Source organism: Centrocercus urophasianus, unplaced genomic scaffold (genome assembly GCF_019232065.1).
Source record: "Centrocercus urophasianus isolate 14NV4802_14NV808 unplaced genomic scaffold, USGS_Curo_1.0 seq_16, whole genome shotgun sequence".
In the NCBI taxonomy this organism is placed as follows: domain Eukaryota; kingdom Metazoa; phylum Chordata; class Aves; order Galliformes; family Phasianidae; genus Centrocercus; species Centrocercus urophasianus.
This window is the reverse complement of record NW_024884711.1, coordinates 23,503,412-23,518,986: the sequence shown is the minus strand read 5'-3', so window position 1 is coordinate 23,518,986 and position 15,575 is coordinate 23,503,412. Positions and strand designations below refer to the sequence as shown.

At 39.7% G+C, this 15,575-nt stretch overlaps 1 protein-coding gene across 2 annotated transcripts; it reads left to right on the top strand.

The window, feature by feature from the left end:
• The first annotated feature begins 140 nt into the window (after positions 1 to 140).
• On the top strand, positions 141 to 14,512 carry MIOS (meiosis regulator for oocyte development). 2 transcript variants are annotated; one of them, XM_042817232.1, is made up of 12 exons: positions 141 to 230; positions 567 to 708; positions 1,227 to 2,593; positions 2,799 to 2,897; positions 3,842 to 4,099; positions 4,924 to 5,093; positions 7,706 to 7,771; positions 8,347 to 8,505; positions 9,232 to 9,384; positions 10,678 to 10,882; positions 11,956 to 12,085; positions 12,358 to 14,512. In XM_042817232.1, the coding sequence occupies exons 3-12, from the start codon at positions 1,297 to 1,299 to the stop codon at positions 12,452 to 12,454; spliced, it is 2,634 nt and encodes an 877-aa protein (XP_042673166.1). In that variant the 5' UTR covers positions 141 to 230; positions 567 to 708; positions 1,227 to 1,296; the 3' UTR covers positions 12,455 to 14,512. The 2 variants fall into 2 exon arrangements, with proteins under 2 accessions (XP_042673166.1, XP_042673165.1); XM_042817231.1 differs by having other exon boundaries at positions 567 to 752.
• The last annotated feature ends 1,063 nt before the right edge of the window (positions 14,513 to 15,575 follow it).

Below are 15,575 nucleotides of genomic sequence, written 5' to 3'. Positions count from 1 at the left end.
TGACGTCACCACACCAATCACCAGAACACTCCCAACACGGAAGTGAGAGCGCGCTCCTGACCACCGGAAGGAGCTGTGCGGAAGGGCGTTCATCGCGCGCCGGAAGTGCAGTTGTTGTCCTTTCCCCGCCGCCCCGCAGCCGGAAGCGGAGCCCTGCTGTCGTTTGTCCCCGCGGCCGGAGGCTCCGGCTGGCCGCGGGTTGCGCCACGGCGGTGTCGCAGCGTTCGCGGGTGGGTGAGCGGCCGCCGCGCCCGGGGACGGGTGGGGGTTGGCTGCTGCTCTTGCTACGGGCTGGCCCTGCTGCCGCGACGTCTCTGCGGGCCTCGGCGGCTTCCTCGTTCCCGCAGAGTGGGGCGGCGGTGAGGCGGGCCGGACTCCGGACCGAGTAGGGGCTGGGCTGAGGCGGGAGGAGGGGAGCGCTGGGAGCGGACAGCGGGTGTGGAGAGGAGGCTCGGTGGCAGCAAGTGATGCTTCTTTTTGCCTTTTCCCAATACGGTAAATCCTTTGTTTTTCCCAGCCGTAAGAAAAATTTGTAGGAATCACAAGGTCGTTTCCTTTGTACGTAGGAGCGTGTAAGGATTCTGGACGTGGGGCTCCTGCAGGAATCAGTGGAACTGACAACAACGTGGGTTTATGTGTGCTGCTAGGCTGCGTGCAAAGACCTGGTGACAGCAGGGCAGAAGGTGGAACTGGGAGCAGCAGAAGGAGGTGATGCATGTAAAGCTTTATAGTTACAGAAATCTTCAAGAAGGGTAAGCCTTTGTAGATTATAGATGGAACTTTAAACAAGGCAGACAGACTCTAATATCTGTGAATTAGTGCATTTCAATTAGGCAGAGACATTTTCTACTACGTGTTTTAGGGATTGGCCCTTTCCTGGCAGCACACCCACACATCACTCTGTATGGTGTTTTGGTTGATGCTCTCTTCCATAATAAGCAATACTGGTATTGCTGGAGGTTGTGAACACACTGCTGTTGGTTTGTAGGTGGCTGTGTGGTTTCTGCACCAGTCAGTGTATCTTAGCAAAAACAGGGCATGTCATGGGAAAAGTGGCTTAATGTGAGAAATGCTTAGTTTTGGCTTTAAATGTGTGCACACAATAAACTTGGGCTAAAAGCAATGGAGAAAAATATTCTTTTTTTTTTTTTTTTAAAAAATGCTGATCTGAGATGAAAAAAGAATTTGGATTTTGGTAACATTCCCACAAATTATTTTCTTAACAGTTTTCGTATGAATGGATGTCACCAGAATCTTCCTACAGCAGTTTAAGTTGTTTGTGAACTCACCTTAAACATGAGTGGCTCCAAACCTGATATTCTTTGGGCCCCACATCACGTCGACCGTTTTGTTGTGTGTGACTCAGAATTGAGCCTTTATCACATTGAATCTGCTGTAAGTTCAGAACTCAAGGCAGGGTCCTTGCGTTTATCAGAAGAAACTACTGCCACGCTGTTGTCAATAAATTCGGATACACCGTATATGAAATGTGTGGCTTGGTATCCCAAGTATGATCCTGAATGTCTTCTTGCTGTTGGACAGGCCAATGGTCGAGTGGTGCTTACGAGCCTTGGTCAAGATCACAACTCAAAATCTAAAGATTTGATAGGGAAAGAGTTTGTTCCCAAGCACGCGCGACAGTGCAACACTCTAGCATGGAACCCACTAGATAGTAATTGGCTTGCTGCTGGATTAGATAAACACCGGGCTGACTTTTCAGTATTGATCTGGGATATCAGTAGCAAATATGCTCCAGAGACTGCAGTTGCTACAGAGAAAGTGAGACTTTCAACAGGAGATCCGGAAGCAGGACTAGTGGTAACAAAGCCACTCTATGAGTTAGGGCAGAACGATGCTTGTCTCTCCCTTTGTTGGCTTCCACGGGATCAGAAGCTTCTTTTAGCTGGAATGCATCGCAATCTGGCTATCTTTGATCTGAGGAATACAAGCCAAAAAATATTTGTAAATACCAAGGCTGTCCAAGGAGTGACTGTTGATCCGTATTTCCATGATCGTGTAGCTTCCTTCTATGAAGGCCAAGTTGCCATATGGGATTTAAGAAAGTTTGAAAAGCCAGTTCTGACATTGACAGAGCAACCAAAACCTTTAACAAAAGTGGCATGGTGTCCAACAAGGACAGGACTGTTAGCTACTTTAACAAGGGATAGTAATATCATTAGGCTGTATGACATGCAGCATACTCCCACGCCTATTGGAGATGAAACTGAGCCTACAATAATTGAAAGAAGTGTCCAACCGTGTGAAAACTACATTGCCTCATTTGCCTGGCATCCCACAAGTCAAAATCGAATGGTGGTAGTGACTCCCAATAGAACTATGTCTGACTTTACAGTTTTTGAAAGAATTTCTCTTGCATGGAGTCCAGTGACATCCTTAATGTGGGCTTGTGGGCGGCATTTATATGAGTGTACAGAAGAAGGAAAGGCCAGCTCCTTGGAAAAGGATATAGCGACCAAAATGCGGCTCCGAGCTTTGTCAAGGTATGGCCTTGATACTGAACAAGTTTGGAGAAATCACCTTCTAGCTGGAAATGAAGATCCTCAGCTGAAATCACTTTGGTACACTCTGCACTATATCCTTTATTTTACTGTGGTTTATATTTTAAAGAAGTAATGCACCCCTTTAAGCATGAATGGGTTGTGTGAAATGTGTAAAAGTCTAAATACAATGCAGTGTCCTGTAAAAGGCCTGTGTTAAGAGAATATGAGTTTTAACTTTGAAGAAGTGTTTTTTCAAATTCTTTGGAAAAAAAATAAGCTTCCTATACATGTAAATACTTATGAAGCAGTATACTGAAGATATGGATCAAAAACTTACAGGAAACAAAGGTCCCCTAGTTTATGCTGGCATTAAGTCAATTGTGAAGTCATCTTTGGGTAAGAATGTTCTAACTTTGATAAGTTATATTATGGTATATTTACAAAATGAAGCACTCACAACTTTGTCTTTAAAAATTGTTGAAGGAGGCTGCAGAAATGAAGTGTATCAGTCTGTATTTTAATATATATCGTAAATACAGAAATGAAAGTGAACAGTTTATATTACAGTGATTTCCTGAATTGTTTGTTTTCTTTGAAGATCATCAGTAGAACAAAATAACCTCAGAGGTAGAACTTCATCTGAGCTGTTTCAAACATTTAGCTGTTGACTATGGCACCAAAAGGTCTTGCTCCCTGCGTAACTATTTGTTGTATTTTTCAAAGTTCAACATGGGAGTATAGTTTTAGAAAGCTAACTTTATTGTAGCCAAAGTACATTTGTATGTTTAGAGAGGCTACGTTATTTTGAAGTGGCAGTCATTCATTGTGTATCACATTACGCCTCTTAAGCTGAGTTATTTTTTAGAGGATTCTTACTTGAATCTTTTCCTCTCTATTCATTAGGTGTCTTATTAATATTTGATCTGCTTGATTGGGGCGGGGGGGAGATAACAAAAGCAACTCTTGAGTGTTGGGAATGTTTCTAGCACATTGATGCTTGCTGAGGAGAACTGGTAGAGCAGGTGCTTGACTGTATTTTCAAATTGAATGCACTGATCAGTCCTGTCTTGGTAACAGGAACATCCACAATCTTAGGGTGAAGAGAAAAGAAAGACAGACTTAGGGAGTAAGTGTCAAGTTTAGATGTGTGACTTTTAGGAGATCAGAATAAAATAATTTGCTATCTGCTGCTCCTTACCATGTAGTTACTATTGATGTTAATTGAGTAGTAAAGTGGGATACTTGGCTTTTATGTTCTGTTTTATGATTGAAATCAAAGCGTTGCAGTTGCAATTTAGGTTATGGTTTAAGCATTATTTAACATACTGTTCCCATTTTAGGAACAACTGAGAACCTCAGGCACAGCAGGAGTGGATCTGATAGACAGGCAGATATTATTCAGTATCTGAGTGAGGAGAGATCCTTGGCTTTGCAGCTCTGTGGGTGGATAAAGAAGGGAACAGACTTAGATGTGGAACCTTTCTTAAATTCATTGGAACAGGAAGGAGACTGGGAGCGAGCTGCTGCTGTAGCACTGTTCAATTTGGACATACGGCGGGCAATACAAATTCTAAATAAAGGTGCTTCCTCAGGAAAAGGTTTGTATTGTGTTTTGTGTCCTTTCTTTTGGAGGTACATCACCTGAGTAGATGCTTACGGAAACAGGATTTTGGAAGGTGGTGTGGAGAATATGCCTGCTGTCTTTTACAGTACTTATTTGAATTGGCTGTATTGGAGCCTCAGAATCTGACAAATCCTATTATCTCTTCACTCCTCACACTGTAGTATGCTTTATATGTAATTAAAACGTTGTAAATATTGATACGTACCACAGAAAGCTTTACACCCAAAAGTAACCCACACAAAAATGGTGGGATTTTTTTTTCTTTTAATGTAATTGCAGGTGGATCAGATGTCAGGTCTGCTTCAGTTAGGCTATATGCAGCTTTCTGCCAGTGCAGTGGCTGGAATAACTGAAATAAAATATTCAAAGTTTACAGAAGTCATTAGTTCTGAAATGTTGTTGGGAAAGTGACAATGTATGAAGGTGGATTTAATGATTTTAGAGCTAGTTTTAGTTCCTCCTGGGACTCTGATTTGCATCTGTTCTCTTATTAAATTTAAAATAGTGACTTAGCACCAAAGTATATTGGTATGAGATGAAGAAAACTGTTAAGGTTCTTCTGTTTTTAATATTTTTGGAGGCTGGGGGAGGTGTGTGCATTTTTTGGGTCGGGAGAAGGTTCAGAACAGGGTCTGGCTTTGTTTGAATTAGAAAACAGGAAACATTTTCTGACAGAGTATTTAGATGAAATTAATATAATGATTTTAGGAAACGTATTAACTTCAAACTCTCGTATGTCCTTTTTTAAAAAAAGAAGTCCTGAACTTAAATATTCTTTCATTTTTTTCATTAAACCAGGTGATCTGAACCTTAATGTAGTAGCAATGGCTCTGTCAGGCTATACAGATGAGAAGAACTCACTTTGGAGAGAAATGTGCAGTACTCTCAGACTGCAGTTGAACAATCCCTACCTGTGTGCTATGTTTGCTTTTCTGACAAGTGAGTCTGGTTCATATGATGGTGTTCTGGTGAGTAAATTTGTTAAATTTCTTTAAATAATAGTTATGCATATAAATACGTGGATGTCAGTAAAGTGAGCATTGTGTCAGTGTGAAAACTATATGAAATATGCAGAGGCAGTCAAAACATCCAATATAATTGACACAGTTGTTAGGGGATTTTGTTTATCTTTTTTACCATGCAATTCTTAAGCCATTAGAAATGTGTTCTCAAAATAACATAAGCTGATAGGAAAAAAGCAGGAGAGAGGTTAATGATCTGGATGCGGGAGTGAGGTACATCCTCAGCAAGTTTGCTGGTAATTCTAATGTGGGAGGTGTTGCTGACTAGTTGGAGGGATGACAGATCTTACAAAGGGATCCAGATGGATGGGAGCACTGGGCCATCAGCAATGGCAAGGAGCTTAACAAAGGAAAATGCCAGGTTTGCACCTGGGATGGAACAGTGCTGGATAAAAACAGAAACTGGGGGATGAGTGGCTGGAGAGGAGTTCTGCAGGAAAGGACTTGGGGGTACTGGTGACAGCAATTCAGTACAAGCCAGTAGTGTGCCCTGGCAGCCAAGGAGAAAACTATTTTGAGTGGCATTAAGCACAGCACAGCCAACTGGTCAAAAGAGGTGATTATGCCTCTGCATATAGCATTAGTACAGCTTCATCTTGAATACTGTGTGCATTTCTGGGCTCCACAATATGTCAATTATGTTAAGGTCCCTTAAAGTATCCAGAGAAGGCATCAATTCTGGGAACAGAGCTGTAAGGTCTGTTCTGTGAGGGGAAGCTGAAGGCACCTGGGTTGTCCCAGGTGGACAGGGAGCTGGAGGCTGAAGAAGGCTGGAGAAGAGGAGTCCAAGAGGTGGCCAAAAGCTCTCTGCAGCTCCCTGAGGAGCGGAAGGTCTGGACTGTGCTCCTGGGAACTGATGACAGAACGTTCAGGAATGGTACAGAGCTGTGCCAGGGGAGGCTCAGGCTGGGTTTAAGGAGAAACTTCGTCCCTGTGAGGATGGTCAAACACTGTAGCAGTCTTCCTAGTGAGATGGTTGGTGCCACACACCTGTTGGTGATCATGAGGCATTTGGGCAGTGCCTTCAATAGTGTGCTTTAACTACTGGTTAGCCCAACATAGTTGGGCTCAGTGATCTTTGTAGGTCCCTTCCAAATGACGAAAGATGAGAGAATTGGGCTTATTTAGCTTGGAGAAGGGAAGGCTCCAGGGAGACCTCATTGTGGCCTTCCAGTACTTGAAGGGAGTGCATAAATGGGAGGGGTTTATGACTGTTTACAAGTGTGGGTAGTGATAGGACAAGGGGGAATGGTTTCAAACTGAGACAGGGGAGGCTTGGGTCAGATATTAGGAGTTTTTCACACAGTATAATGATGCACTGGAACAGGTTGCCCAAGGAGGCTGTGGATGCCCCATCCCTGCAGGCATTCAAGGCCAGGCTGGATGTGGCTCTGGGCAGCCTGGTCTGCTGGTTGGTGACCATGCACGTAGCAGGGGGATTGAAAATGGATGGTCTTTGAGGTCCTTTTCATCCCAGGCCATTCTATGATTCTATGAACTGTTCTATTCTAATAAGAGAAATGCAGGAAACAGCAGGTGCAGAGAAGTTTTTGTGATGCTGTCTTTGCGCTGAATTGTATTTCATTTTTTCTTGTTTAATTGTTAAAATATTTTTGGAGTGATGAAATAATAAACAATTTTATATCTTCTAGAATTGATATAAAGAGGGTGCTAGATCTTTAATCATGAGATATTTCACGTTTTGGAGAAGTAACATACTTGATCCTTAGTTAGAGAATAATGGATATGCTTGATTTAACCCACATGTAGAAGAGTGATTGGCCCACAAATGTTAAAGAGAAGGATAACAAAATATGATATATTTAGGCTATTAAATAAGAATAAGGTAAGAATCCCAGAGGAGAAAACATTTTCTGTGAGGAAGAGAGAATGCTCTTGTTCTCTGGGTGTTAGGTAATGATTTTATATAGGCACAGCTAAGTACCAGGGTGAATGTAATCAAGGTGTTTTTTTTCTTGAGTGCCTGATATAGCAAAAGGATTAAAAAGCAGCAAGTAAATGTTGCATGCTGCATGTTGGGTGCTAACATACTTTTGAGAAATTGATGTTTTGGGTATTGTCGTTTTATTACTACTATTTTCTTCAGTTGTGGTTTTAGGAAAACTGAAGTAGTGGGGCTAGGCTTTTTATAAATATGGAAGAAGAAGGGTTGGTTGTTCTACTTTTTGTGACTTATTGAGACTCTTGGCTATATGTGCTAGAAACGCTGTAGCCTAGCCCTGATTGTAATTATGCGATTTGTAAAACTTCTGTTTACTGTATAGTTTCAAAAAGCACGTACAGTGTATTGTACCAGGCTTTTCTGCCACAGGAGCAGATTGTTCCAGGTAGCCACAGTCTCAGTCTGATGCCTATCTCTGAGCATTAACAGATCAGTTGGTATTTGGTGTTAGCTTTCTCCTGGTGCATTCTTTGTACGTAATCAAATTCATAATATTAGCTGTACAATAAGATAAATGATCTGACTTTTAGAAGCAGTGTATTGAAATCTTGTAAGTTGGCATGTGATGGTGATACTCCCATTTTTCTCTCTTAAGTATGAAAATAATGTGGCAGTACGAGACAGAGTGGCATTTGCTTGCAAGTTCCTCAATGATGCTCAGGTAAGTCTATGGTTACACATTCAAGCAAACTGTTAAGCTGGGGTTTATTTAGTGAGATGAAAATTTGAGGTGGGAGGGTGAAGCAGGGTATCATAAGGGATTTGGTTTTTCCTCACAGTAGGATATAAGCTGTGGTATATTTTTTCTCCCTCTCTCTCTTAATTTTTTTTTTTTTTTAAAGTAAATAATGTTCTAGACTTGTTTTAAAAATCATATCACATTAGCTAAATGCTTTACTGGACAGTATTTGTATTTGGTGTTTATTTCCAGACATTTACCTTCTCTTGAAAAAAGCCTTTATTTTGCAGTAGGAATGTTTTCCTTTGAATAGACAGGAGTGTATGGAAAAACTGGTGATCTCCTCCTTTTTGCTCTTTGCATCAGGAGGTTTAAAGTACACTGATATTTAAATTCTCGGTATATAGTGGATACAGCCATATACATTTTCCTGTACAACATGCAGCAAGCAGTGTGTACTGTTAATACTCTTAAACTTTAAAAAAGTTTTGCTGCATGCATTAAATTAATTACAGGGGATGTACAAACAGCAAAAGTTAAGTAATTTCTTTTTATAGCTGAACAGATTTATTGAGAAGCTGACGAATGAAATGAAAGATGCTGGGAATTTAGAAGGAATACTGTTGACAGGGCTGACAAAAGATGGTGTGGACTTGATGGAAAGTTACGTTGACAGAACAGGTGATGTCCAGACAGCAAGCTATTGCATGTTACAGGTTAGTGTCTCTCTCAAAAATGAATCTTTACATTAGAGAAGTAAACATTGTTTATTTACCAGTACAGCACTGAATCTTATGAACTAAAAAGTATATTCTGTAGTAAGTTTTGACAATAGATAGCCAGATGATTTTGTGCAATCATATGAAACACTTGATGATAACTACAAACTTATATATTCAAGCTGTCTCAGTCAGAGAAAGTGAAGACAAGGGGAAGACAGGAAAAGAAAAATAGTTGAGCAGTTGAATAGTTGAACTACTGCTATGTTTTCTGATAGGTTCAAAATAGGCTTTTTTGCTTCCAGGGTATTGTTAGAGAACTGCTGTAAGGTGGAGGGTTTTTTTTGTCTTTGGGTGGATGTTGGTTTTCGTTTTTGTTTTGAGCTTATCTTGGTCCTTACTGGCACAGTTGGAGTTACTACCAGCACTGTGTTTGACTACGTATGTAACCATAGGAATGGTATGAACTCAGATGTGCTACAGAAATGTATAATCTGAGTTTTTAGGAGAACAGCAGCACGAGTATTTTCAACCTGAAAGGTACACTGAAGGAAACTTTTATCAAACTCGTGTTAAATATTTCCAAATATCATCTCTGTCAATGCAAATTATGCTGTTATTTCTTGTATTTTGTATTATGTACTGGTAAAGCCTTTTCAAAAAGTGAATACCTTGTGTTGTGCATATTCAGTATATGTCTGACCATTTTTCCTTTCTCTTTAGGGTTCTCCATCAGAAGTACTTAAGGATGAAAGGGTTCAGTACTGGATTGAGAACTATAGGAATCTTTTAGATGCTTGGAGGTTTTGGCACAAACGTGCAGAATTTGATATCCACAGAAGTAAGCTGGATCCCAGTTCAAAACCTTTAGCTCAGGTAAATGTGATTCTTACATGAAGTATGACCAATTCAGGAAGGCAACGTGGTTCTTAAAAAGAAAAAAATAAATTCCTGGCTGCATCTTGGCTTTCGTGAGGAAAAGAAAGGAAAGGAAAGATTTCAATTAAGAATACTCTAAATCAATGTTTTGTGTTCTATTTGTTGTTTTTATTTATTCATTTTGTTAATATTTTTAAAAATGTTGTTCAGAGGAAGGACTTAACTGTTTTAGTAGGAAGTAAGGAAGTAAACAAATATACATACATCCTAATCTAGGAAGTGCCATTTTATTCAATCATTATTTGGTGTGTTTTTTCCTAACTCTTTTCCTGTAACAGGAACTCATCTTTCAGAATCTGTAATGTTTCCACACTTTTTTTCATGTGAAACTGTGGGTTTTTTTTCTTCCAGCATTGAAAAACAAAATGGGAAACTTTTCCTAGTGAGTTCTTCATCATGATGAGGATGGTGCTGAAACTAGGGAAAGAAACCAGGACCAGTTCAAATTGGTTCTCGTTTAACTCAACCTTTGAAGCCTTTGAGTCTGAAGTGAATAGCAGCTTTCCTTATCAGCTCAGAGCATAAGCTAAACTGAAAAATGACACCCTGTCCAAATATTATCTGGTACTGTTTTTACTCAAAATGTTCTGCCTACAGCAACTCCTATTTGCTCATGCCTGCTAATATGTGCATTACAAGCCTTGGGGACTCAAGGATTTCTAAGGAAGGCTGTTTTGAGTCACATTCTTCACAACTTTTTAAAGAGAACTCCATCTATACTGCTCCAAGTGAGGAGTTGAATTTTACTGCTCCTGCCTTACATGAATATCAGTAATTCCTACAGAGCTGAAAGTAATGCTTTTCTCTGTATTATACTCAACTTGTGACATAAGGTATGCAGGTAAAGATTATTAGGCAAATCCTCACATTGTGGACTCTAAACTGAGTCACTTGAGTAGAAAGATGGAGAGGCCTGTAGACTGAGTAAGCTTAGTTTCTTTAGTTACCTGACGTGTAACTTCTTATATTCTTAAATGATATCCCTCCAAGCAGTAACAGTTTTACAGGGTTTTATGTGCTGTTTAAGTACATGGGCAGCATTGAGGCTACTCCTCAGAACTGCATGTCAAGTCTATAAGCCAAGATGTTAGCAACACCTTTGCAAGACTTTCCAGCACAGTCTTTAGAACATCTAGTAAATCAAGTCTTCACTAGCTTGAGCAAATTCACTTATAATTATAGTAGAAATTGAAACAAACTGAAAAACTAATGGGCTTTTGTTCTCTTTAGGTGTTTGTGAGTTGCAATTTCTGTGGAAAATCAATCTCCTACAGCTGTTCAGCCATTCCTCATCAGGGGCGAGGTTTCAGCCAGTATGGGGTTAGTGGTTCACCAACGAAGTCAAAAGTTACCAGCTGCCCTGGTTGTCGTAAGCCACTTCCTCGCTGTGCACTTTGCTTGATAAATATGGGAACTCCAGTTTCCAGTTGTCCAGGTATAATGTACTCATGTTAAGTTATTCAGCTGGGATCCTCATTAGGGGCCTAATTAGCAGTTCCTGAAAGAAGATCTTCTGTTGCACTTTTTCCTCCTATTTGTACTCATACTGTAAATACTTTAATTAAAGAGAGACTGTAGTAGAGAACACATTTACATCCCATCCAATATTTTGATTAAACCTATATCTTTTTTTGTGTGTGTGTGTCAGACTGTATGCATGGTTACCTCGTTCTGGCCATTTTTTCCAGTGATATTGGTAGTAGAATTCCACAGCTTAAACAGGAGAAAAAGATTTGGTTATTGGGTGCTTGGTGTTATGAGCTTTGACATTGAACTGGGAGATGTGTTTTCTTGGGATGAACTGTTGGGAGCCTGCACGAATCTTGTAATGTAAATCAACTGCTCCTTAATTGGAAGAGGAAATAAATGTAATGTGTATATGTATACTCTCTGTGACTAAAGGTGAAAGAATGTATGGGTCCTGCTGGAACAGCTAAGAGATGCTATTGCTAGAATCTCTTGGTTCTGAATTCTTGAACACAGCAGTATACAAGGTCTAAGTAAAATTATTTTTTTTTCCATATTTTTAGGTCAGTCTTGTTAAAGAGCTATGAGCAGCTGTGCAGTTGTCATCTATTTATATCTCTCTCATTCTTTCACTGCTCAGTGACATGACTTGTTACTGAATTATTCCAACTCATAACTGAGATTTTGCTAATCTTACATATTTTAGAGCAGAACATTCTATGTACAGTAGAACAGGTGCATAATTCACTGGAACATAAATTAATCACTGAAACATAAATCATCACTGAAAGAGATTGTCTGCAAAATTTAATAGGCAAGACCAGCATGTCTGTAAGGTGTGAGACATTAGCCAAGCAATACAATTCTTGATTCTCCACCAGTTCATATATCTTCAATAATTGCATTGACATCCCTTTTAGAGTCAGGTTGCTACTTCACCTGAAGTTCCTATTTCCAAATTCATTTTAACAGTGTCAGTGAGACTGAAATTTAAGCCATTATGTTTCATTTATCTGTTGTGATGGGTTTGCTTCTGTGCAGGAGGATCCAAGTCAGATGAAAAAGTGGATCTTAGCAAAGACAAGAAGTTGGCCCAGTTCAACAACTGGTTTACTTGGTGTCACAACTGTAGGCATGGTGGACATGCTGGGCATATGCTCAGTTGGTTCAGGTAAGTTGATGCTAAGATCTTTTGCATTTCCCTTCTGTATGCTGCATGAAGTACGATGTGTCTCCTTTGTTGTATCTGCAATTAAAGTGTCTGTATTTAAAAAAACAACAAAAAAAAACCAAAACCAAAGAACAACAACATAGGCTAAGCTTACTACGCTGCAGTTTTCTGTGTGATGCTGCGTTCCTGCACATACTTAAATTTACAGATTGCAAAACGTTTGTTAGCTTTATCTTACCTGCTTTTTCCTTTTCTTTGCCATTGCTATCTAGGGACCATACTGAGTGTCCTGTGTCTGCCTGTTCGTGTAAGTGTATGCAGCTGGATACAACAGGGAATCTTATCCCAGCAGAGACTGTTCAGGTGTAAATATTCCTTGAAAATGTGAGGATCTCTAATGGATGTCCATTCTAGTCCAAGCATACATTTTAGACAGAGGTCGTTTGTGACTTAATGACTGTGAAAAAATAAATTGCTATCAGATGAGTAAAATGCTGTGTGTATGACTGTGCATGGTAGAAATTGATAATGGAAATAAGCCTCTTGGATTTATCACATGGGCCTCAGCCAGTGGATTTAAGCAGTTAAGGGGCCGGGAGGCTTTGTTGAAATTCAAAGAATTTTAACAACTTGTTCAGGGTAATGTTTTTGGGCCCTTTTATCAGTTTATCAGTTTTTCCAAATAAAGCAATGTTTATCTGTTGTGCTCAGTGAAAGTAAACCTTCAAAGCAAATGGCGAAAAAGCCTTCTTCAGAGGATGGCAGAACGATGCTGTGGTGTCCTTTCACTGATTGATCACACTTCATTGAATGCAATCACTTCCTTGTAAGTCAATTAAGAATGTTACTGCTAATTATATTCTAAATAATTTTATTTTACAGGAAAACCTATTTCTTTCTTTTCTCAACTTTTGTTAACAGTAAAGCAATACCTTTGCAATTTGAGAGCTTATTTCATGTGCTGATGTGAATTATAATGCTAAAGAGTCTGGGGAGATTATCCTAGACAGGAGTTCCCTGAAAACTCACGTGTCAGTTTCACTGCAGAGTGCAGACAAATTATTAGAAGTTTGATACGACTGTTTTATTTTTAACATAATACTGTGAAGATCTGAAATCTCAAGACTGGAGACTTGTAAACATTTCAGGTTTAAACTACATACTGAGTTTTGTCTACAAGCATTTTGAATTTTTGGGACTTTCGGATAATCAGGATTTTTTGGCACTTCTGAAATAGACTGGGAAGCGTGAAGTGAACCTATTTAAATCCTGCTTCAGGTCACTGCTGGACACCAGTGTGCTCCTAAAGACTGCACGATTTTGTGTCATTGACTGCAAGTGGTAAAAAAAACATATATGTATGTTACCAGCTGGAATTAAGTATATTTATTAACTTGAGAGTCAATGATATTTTGCTAAAACTGTGCTAGGAGCTAATCGGTATTGTTGTCCTTAATTTTGTAGGCAACAAAATTCATATTAGGGGGGAAAAAACACCTGTTTTAAGGTATGTGAAAATAACATCAGTTTACTTGGTGTGTGTTTATTTACTATTAGAAACAGTGTATGAGTTACTTATTACTTGCGTGCTTTGAAATACTAAATGGAATGCTAGCAATAAACTGGCACCATATTGCCAGGACTGTGACATTTGTTGTTTTAAGAAAGAATATATTGTAACATACCACGGGTTCTAAGTGCTCTAATGTAGTTGCAACAAGATAGAAAGTAGAAATGGTGTCTGTGGGTGTACATGACTGCATTTGGAACTTCCAGTCATATTTTCTGATTAATGCTGTACTACGTCTGCTATACCTACTCTGATCTAAAATTCTTGCCTAATTGACAAAGATATACAGTTAAAATCTAAGAGGTACTTAATACCTGTAGTCAGACTATCATGGAGGAGTGGTTAATGGTTTTTTTTTTTTCTTGTTGGAATATTTATTTCTAGTATTTTTGCACACTTTGTTTCTGTTGAAGTGGTCTTTAAAATGTTCTCCATTAATAAATGTAAACTGGGGTTTGATGTATGATACCCTATTTATATAAACACAGGCAATAACACTTTTGCTTTACAGAAGTGAGGATTTGTAAGTGCAAAGGATATATTTTTATTCCTCTCTAGTACCATCGATTAGTAAATTTTCATGATAAATACCATGTCCAGGAACCTAACTGCTTAAAAATGTCTCTTTTTTTAATGTAAAAAAGAAGGCTCAACTTTTTTTGACTTGACTATACCTGTTTGTTTCAGTTTCTATCATTTTATTAAATAAGTTGCCTACTTTGATGTTCAGCATGTCTTTGAAATGTTTTAGGTTACTAATATGTACATATTCTGGTCCAGTGTAAGTACCAACTTTTGCTGTTGTTAATTGGTGTTTGAGCTTTCAGACCAATAATTACACTATTCCTAAAAACTTATAAGAGGTGTACTTAATCATCTTTGTGCTTGTTTTGTTTGTTAATTAGTAAAGCTGTGATTTGGCGAGTTGATTTGTAAGTATGGCTGCAGACATTTCATTATCTGCAGATAACATTCACACTTACTATTTTCTATCTTCTTGACTCTGTTATTTAAATAGTTGAAGGTGACTTTGCATGCCAGAACGCCTTTTTGAACTTATGGTTCATGCTGACTACATTATTTTCATTTCATAGTATGTGATTAAGTGCAAGCACTTTCTCATCTTATGCATTAGAGGCTTGCAAATGAGCACAAACTGGCTTGAGTTTGTTATGGTCTCTGTCACCTACAAGGGTCACAGTCCTGTGCTGCTTGAGCAAGGAGAGCCGAGCAAGCCTGGTGACAGAGATTAACATCATCCAAGTGTCCAGCACTCCTCGGACAAGTCACAGTGATGAGGCAGGACTGAGGTCAGGCTGGCATTCCCATCAGCGGGTTGGGGTCACTGAGAGGCACAGGCAGTCCAGGTGGTGTAGCTCAGGCCAGGACTGTGGGCTAAGGACCATGAGGCAAAGAGGGAGACACCTCTGACAAGGCTTGGATATAAAGAAAAAATAATTATAAGAGTGGTGAGGTACGGGAGATGTTGCCCAGATGTTGAGAGGTGGTGGATGCTCCATCCCTGGAGTCATGCAGGGTCAGGTTGGATGGGGTCCTGAGCAATCTGACTGAGCTGTGCCATGTTCCTGGAGTTGGGCTCGCTGACTTTTAAGGGCCCCTTTGAACTCAAACAATTCCATGGTTCACTTCACTTTTCCCTGTACCCAAAGGGAGCCTAGTGTGGGAGCTGCTCAACCCCCCTACTCTGCATTTCCAACAGCTCTCTTCTCCAATTTGTGCTTCCCAGTGCACTCAGCAGGCATCCCTTCTATACTCAAATCCATTTTTTCCAATTATGCCTACTCAGACTAGGATCCTGCCAACTACACTAGATGTTCCAGGAGAAAAAGGCAGTGGGATAGTATAGTACCCCTGGGCTGAAGTTAGGAAGAATACTTCTTAGCCACAGCAGGGAAAAAC

What these genes read in the sequence shown, in the direction of transcription:
- MIOS (XM_042817232.1), top strand. Translation starts at nt 1,297, where the DNA reads ATGAGTGGCTCCAAACCTGATATTCTTTGGGCCCCACATCACGTCGAC. An exon ending in AGTTCCTCAATGATGCTCAG is followed by an intron (nt 7,772 to 8,346) that starts GTAAGTCTATGG and finishes TTCTTTTTATAG; the next exon opens with CTGAACAGATTTATTGAGAA. An exon ending in TCCAGTTTCCAGTTGTCCAG is followed by an intron (nt 10,883 to 11,955) that starts GTATAATGTACT and finishes GCTTCTGTGCAG; the next exon opens with GAGGATCCAAGTCAGATGAA.